Source organism: Pelmatolapia mariae, linkage group LG2 (assembly GCF_036321145.2).
Source record: "Pelmatolapia mariae isolate MD_Pm_ZW linkage group LG2, Pm_UMD_F_2, whole genome shotgun sequence".
NCBI classification, from domain to species: domain Eukaryota; kingdom Metazoa; phylum Chordata; class Actinopteri; order Cichliformes; family Cichlidae; genus Pelmatolapia; species Pelmatolapia mariae.
This window is the reverse complement of record NC_086228.1, coordinates 361,672-368,709: the sequence shown is the minus strand read 5'-3', so window position 1 is coordinate 368,709 and position 7,038 is coordinate 361,672. Positions and strand designations below refer to the sequence as shown.

The window sequence follows — 7,038 nt, the reverse complement described above, 5'->3', positions numbered from 1 at the left end:
AGGCGTTAAATATAAAGTAAAGAAATTAGCTGTTTTACGACTGTTTTCATGACTGTGTTATTGTACCAACACTAAAATCATTCCTGTCCTTTATGGCAGTATTTTTACAGAACTATCACGTTACATTTATTATAAGTTTATAATAACTGATCTTCAGTTACTGTGTGGGAGTGCAGGAGCTGAGTAAAAACGTGTTTCAGTAATAAACCTTTTTAAGTAAAAAACATGTTTCAGTAAAAATGTGTTTCAGTAAAAACATGTTTCAGTAAAAACGTGTTTCAGTAAAAACATGTTTCAGTAAAAACATGTTTCAGTAAAAACATGTTTCAGTGTGTACTTCTTTTTCGATGGTACTGTATTTTTGCTGGTGAATGTTGAACTTCTTTGAAAAATAACCAATCAGGTGATCGACACCCTGCTTGTCCTCCTGCAACAGCACCGCCCCTGCACCGCCCCTGCACCGCTGGCGCTGGCATCCACCTCTAGTTTGAAAGGACGTGTGAAATCAGGAGCGGCAAGTACTGGAGTGCTACAGAGGAGAGCTTTGGCAGACTCAAAAGCATTCTGGCATGTGGGCGACCATACGAATGGTTTTGACACACTTGTCAGACTGGTGAGAGGTGCAACTACATCTGCAAAATTCTTACAGAAGCCGCAATAATAGCCGGCCATTCCAAGGAACCGGCAAAGCTCACGTCTAGTGCGAGGCACAGGGAAATCTAGGATAGCCTGGATTTTGGCCAGAAGGGGGCGCACCTGACCCACCTGCTTCCCTAGATAAGTCACAGTGGCCTTACCAAAGTCACATTTGGCAAGATTTAGGGTAAGGGATGCCTCTTTTAACCTTTCAAAAATTTCAGTGAGTGTTCCTAGGTGCTCTGACCAGGTCTCTGAATAGGCTACAATGTCGTCTAAGTACACTTCACAGTTTGTGACACCACCTAAGACAATGTGCATAAGGCGTTGGAATGTGGCAGGGGCATTTCGAAGGCCAAAAGGCATGACGGTGTATTGGAGGAAGTGATCAGGGGTGACAAAAGCAGAAATTTCAGATGCACGTGGAGTGAGGGGGACTTGCCAATAACCCTTTAATAGATCCAGCTTGGTGACAAACTTTGCGGAGCCAACCCTATCAACACAATCTTCCATGCGGGGAAGAGGATAGGAGTCGGGTTTGGTCACACTGTTCACTTTTCGAAAATCAGTACAAAAACGTGAGGTTTTGTCGTCCTTCGGCACAAGAAGGCATGGGGAACTCCAGGCACTGGAACTCGGGAGAGCGAGACCATTTTCCAGCAAGTAGGAAACTTCTTGCTGAAAAAGTGCGCGTTTCGTATGGTTCACACGATAAGCGTGTTGTTTGATCGGAGGGTGGTCACCTACATCTATGTCATGTTTGAGGACAGTAGTGCGAAACGGAGTGTCAGCAAACAGGGATGGGTAAGTACTGATCAGAGAACACACATCGTTCTGGGCAGCGTCGTCTAAATGTTTTAGGTGGGGTTTTAAATTATCCAATATTTCAGAGTTTCTGAGTCGGGAGCAACCCTCAGCACAAACGAAAACTAAGCCATCACTCTCTGGGCTATACTGCGACGGGGATGCTGGCACAACTACCGGCACGGCAGACGGCGCAGCGTGGGATGAAGAGGAGTTTACACCTTCATCACGAACAAAAATAAGGCTTCATCAGATTAACATGACACACACGACGCTTTCTCCTACGGTCTGGGGTACCTAGAACATAATCTGTGTCACTCAGTTTCTCTTCAACAGTACAGGGCCCACAGAACTTTGCCTGGAGAGAGGATCCAGGAACGGGCAGGAGAGTCAACACTTTGTCACCCACTTCAAACTTTCTCTGGGGATGGCCGTGTCGGACAGATATTTCTCTTTAAGCAGCCGCAGGGGACCACGCACTCTGTCCAAACACCAGCTCGGCGGGACTGAAACCCGTGGACTCCTGCACACTCTCTCACCGCTAGAAGGAGAAGTGGCATGACTTCCTCGTCATGGCTTTTAATGTTTGGTGGAAACGCTCAAGCGCACCCTGTGATTCGGGATTTTTGATGCTTGATGCACAGCGATTTTAAGACCTGAGCGAAAATCCTGGACATGAAGTTGGACCCTTGGTCCGTTTGAACTGATTTAGGCAAACCGAAAGTGGAGAAGAAGTTCACTAATGCTCTGACGATGGCTCTGACTTTAATAGTGCGTAGCGGAACAGCCTCAGGGAAGCGTGTGGCGGCGCACATCAAAGTCAAGATGTACTGATGTCCTGACTTTGTTTTTGGAAGCGGACCTACACAATCAATGATTATGTGCTCAAATGGCTCCCCTAAAGCCAGGATTGGATGCAATGGAGCGGGAGGAATAACCTGGTTGGGTTTTCCACTGACCTGGCAAATGTGAACGGCAGTACTTGGTTACATCAGACTTCAAACCTGGCCAGAAAAAGTGACGCAGAATACGGTGGTAAGTTTTCCTAATTCCTAAATGTCTGGAGAAACTGTCATGTGCGAGGCTGAGTACTTGGGGTCGGAATTTTTGCGCTACAACTACTTGTTGAAATACATTCCAGCCAAGATCACCAGATGAGGGAGGATGCAATTTACGCATTAACACGTTATTTTCAACGCTGTAGACACGGGGATTCTGATCGCTGGAATTTGCGGGGAGCAAACATTTGGCCAGAGTTGGATCATTCTGTTGCGCATGGACAAAATCTGTTCTGTTTACCTCAAAAGACAGGTCAGGTGTAGCAGGTAGCAGGCTACCAGACACACATTCTTCAGTTTTTTCCACAGGCAGTTCAGCTTTCTCAGGAACAGCTTCAGAACATAGAAGAGAGTCAGACAAGTCAACATCACCGTATTTGTGCTTGTGAGCGCGCGTGACAACACAGGCAGGAAAAACAGAGGGCAGACTGTCAGCAGCAGGTTCAGAAACAAAAACAGAATCATCGGCGGGGTTTTCAATTACCTCAGGGATTGGAAAACTTTTCCGTTGGCTAGATCATTCCCCAGAATCACAGTAACCCCCTGGACGGGCAAGCGAGCGCGCACCCCGACTGTTACCAGGCCCGAAACGAGAGGTGACTGTAGGAAAACTCTGTGCAGCGGAGCTTGTAACACACTCATTTTCACTCCCCACACAAGAGCATCAGCACCACAAAACGAGTTACTTGAAAAAGGCAACGCGAGAGAGTGTCTGTGAAGGTCCTCAGTCATCCAGGTCATCGTAGTCAAAGGAGTTTGCAAAGAAAAGCGTCTGGACTTCTTTAAGTTGCTTGAAGACGTTTCACCTCTCATCCGAGAAGCTTCTTCAGTTCTAAGGTCAAATGGCCGAGAGTCCCAGATTTAAACCCAGTGGGAGTATCCCCCCAAAGAGGGACAAAGGACCCCCTGGTGATCCTCTAATCACATGAGCCAAGGTGTGAAAGCGGGTGTGGGACCTAATCAGCCAGGGTTTCGGGTGAGCTCATTGTGAAACCTGGCCCCACCCTATCATGTGAATTCCTGAGGTCAGATGGCCCAGGATGTGAGTGGGCATTAAGGCGTCTGGGGAGGGAACTCAAAACTGGATTATAGATGGCAGACAGTTGGTGTCGTAAACCACCGCCTCTGTTCAAAGATGGTCGCTCACAGTGGACATAGATGGCCTCTTTCACTCCTCTTTCAAACCATCTGTCCTCTCTGTCCAAAATGTGAACATTGGCATCCTCAAAAGAGTGACCTTTGACCTTTAGATGCAGATGGACTGCTGAGTCTTGTCCTGTGGAGGTGGCTCTTCTATGTTGTGCCATGCGCTTGTGAAGTGGCTGTTTGGTCTCTCCAATGTAGAGGTCTGGGCATTCCTCGCTGCACTGTACAGCATACACCACGTTGTTAAGTCTGTGTTTTGGAGTTTTGTCTTTCGGGTGAACCAGTTTCTGTCTGAGTGTGTTGCTGGGTTTGAAGTACACTGGGATGTCGTGCTTGGAGAAAACTCTCCTGAGTTTCTCTGATACACCGGCTACATAGGGGATGACAACGTTGTTGCGTCTGTCTTTCTTATCCTCCCTCGCTGGTGTCTGATCTTCTTTTTTGTGCCTCTTTGCTGACTTCATGAACGCCCAGTTAGGATAACCGCATGTTTTGAGTGCTTCCTTTACGTGTGTGTGTTCCTTCTTTTTTCCCTCAGGCTTAGAGGGAACATGTTCTGCCCGGTGGTGTAGGGTCCTGATTACTCCAAGTTTGTGTTCCAGAGGGACACAAACTTGGAGTAAAACGAAAACGAAACAGTACACTTTTAAACTGTACTGTACTTTTAAACAGATTTCAACCTGATGTCAACGAAGAAGACAGAAAATGAACAAACTGGTTAATGAACTGGTTCCTTATTTTATTGTTTGATGTGCGTAATTAAAATTTCTGCACGATTATACCTCATATGTCCTGAACAGTAAGTTCAAGTTTATTCAGGATTTCAAAACAATTTACTTTGTGCTTCAGTGACTCTATATTTGGTCATTTAGCCTAAAAGCATCAATACCAATGATTCCTCAGTCTTCATGTTTGGAAATATGCCTGTTACTGCATTACTGTTTTCAGTTTAGCCAAGAGGCGGTGCAGTTTTGTAATGTCTAAAGAAGCCACAGGGGAAGGGAAGAGCACAAGTCAGAGCACGTTTCATATGTTATGGTGTTCTCTGTACAGATTAACATCATGGGTTCAGTGTTTAACGCTAAACATGTGACTTACATGCCAATAAAAATGGTCTTCCTGCTGTATATTCACAGATTTGCCTGGTTACTTTTTGAAAAATGTTTTTGCAGTAATTCAAGGCCTCAGGCAGTTAATTATGAAATGGTATGCCCTTTTTGGGGGGAGTACAAAGGGAAATCTCACAATGAAGAAGTGTTGAAAGTGTCTCTTCGAGAAGAAAGATTGTCTGTGTGATCCAGACAGATCATGTTTCCTGTGTCTGAATCATAACACTTTTTAAAGGATTGTATAGCAGCAGCATTGCCTCTTCACTCCCTTTGTCAGTATGATGCAAATATTAATGACATAAGATGAGCTGAAACCTGAAATTGTTCCATTTGCTCCATTTTATTTTTAGTTGGGCTTCCATTTTTTATCCTTACCCCGAAACACAGCCCTTTCAAACGGGGTTTCTTCTGTAACGATGAGTCCATCAGGTACCCGCTCAAAGAGGACACCATATCCTACCAGCTGCTGGGAGGAGTCATGATCCCCTTCACACTGATTGTAGTAAGTCAGGAGTATTCTTCTACGACAAAAGCTTCTTATTTTGCCTTTGGTCAACATGTGTGACTATTTTTCCTCCCACTTTTGATCTTCTTCCTCAGATCGTATGTGGAGAGTGCCTTTCTGTTTACCTGTCGCGCGTCAGGAACCAGTCTTTGGGGACCAAGTATATTTCATGTGTTTACAAAGCTGTGGGGAGCTACGTGTTTGGAGCTGCTGCCAGCCAGTCTCTGACGGACATAGCCAAATACTCCATTGGTCGTTTGAGGCCAAACTTCCTGGCTGTATGCAACCCAGTGTGGGATCGTATCAACTGCAAAGCTGGTGGATACATCGTGAACTTCACCTGCAGCGGGGATGAATTTCTGGTGGATGAAGCCAGGTAAAGATCCTGAGCACAAACCAAATGAAACATATTTGATTTAATGTGGTGTGATTGTTGCAGTGGATTTGCCCTATATTTTTTTGTACTGTTTAGCATTTGCTGTTTACAAGTGAGATATGAAATACACCCACATTAATAATAATTACTGTGTACAACAGGACAGTTTTAGACCCTGATTATGACAGAAGGACTTTGTTATAAACCAAAAACATAAAAGGCTGATTTTTTTTTTTCTTCTAAATTTCAATTTCTCGTTTATTTATTGTAGACTGTCCTTCTACTCTGGTCATTCATCCTTCTCTATGTACTGCATGCTGTTCCTTGTTGTAAGTATATATTGTCTTTAATACAAACTGATTTGTTGCTTTGTTAAAGAGGAGATAGAAATACTAAAATCTTTGGTATTTGCTCTCTTGCTACTGTAGCTATACATTCAAGCCCGGCTGAGGTCACAATGGGCGAGGCTTTTGCGTCCCACCATTCAGTTCTTCCTGATTGCTACTGCAGTGTATGTGGGTCTATCTCGGGTGTCCGATTACAAACATCACTGGAGTGATGTGCTCGCTGGCCTTCTGCAGGGCGGGATAGTGGCTGTTCTAACAGTAAGTTTCATGTTATTATTCTTTTTTAAATATTTCTAGTACAGTTACAATACTAGAGTACTAACTTTCTCACGTTTCCTGCAGGTTTTCTGTGTCGCCAACTTCTTTTCACAACCAGTGGAGCCAGTGGTGACACAGGAGGAAGAAGCCTCACACGCCAGTTTACAGGACAACCCTTCCAATGGGAACCACTATGGCAGCACTGACTGAACATGAGGCCCAACAGACAGTACAGTGTGGGGACCTCTATCCTTTAAATCCATGGAACTCAAGAATTTGTTTTAAATTGCTGTCCGTTTTTTGTGTGCATGTCTTGAACACGTTTTGCCACCATGAAGTAGCCATTGCAACAGCCTGCAGGCTTTAGCTGCTACCTAGTGTAGCCATGAAACTTTGGTCACAGGAAGAAAATGCACTACAGAGGATGAGACTTGCATCGCAAAGGAAGCATGACTTCCTGGCGAGTTTTAGTTAAATCCAACATAATGCTGTTTATTATGCAGCCGTAAAACAAAACACAGCATGTTGGGTTTAAGTTATTTTTATGTTTTAATTTACAGTGTGAGCTTCTGGAAATGTGGTTACTCTTGCGTATTGGTTTAATGCTGCCATCATGAATGAATGGAATTCCTTTTGCCCAGAATATAAAGAGTGTCTGTGTGTGCACTGCAAGCAGGCGTTTAGAGGCCTGAAACCTGTGAATAAGAAAACCAAGACTGCCCTTAAAATAGAGTGAACTGAGAAATCTTGTGCTCATCCTATGTTTATTTTTGCCTTAGAGTTTTGCTGCTACCTGCTG

General features: G+C 44.5%; 1 protein-coding gene across 1 annotated transcript; it reads left to right on the top strand.

The window, feature by feature from the left end:
• Nucleotides 1-4,512: 4,512 nt before the first annotated feature.
• Nucleotides 4,513-6,560, top strand: LOC134638518 (phospholipid phosphatase 1-like). Its single transcript, XM_063489214.1, has 5 exons — nucleotides 4,513-5,255; nucleotides 5,354-5,634; nucleotides 5,906-5,963; nucleotides 6,063-6,239; nucleotides 6,324-6,560. The coding sequence occupies exons 1-5, from the start codon at nucleotides 5,232-5,234 to the stop codon at nucleotides 6,447-6,449; spliced, it is 666 nt and encodes a 221-aa protein (XP_063345284.1). The 5' UTR covers nucleotides 4,513-5,231; the 3' UTR covers nucleotides 6,450-6,560.
• Nucleotides 6,561-7,038: the final 478 nt, after the last annotated feature.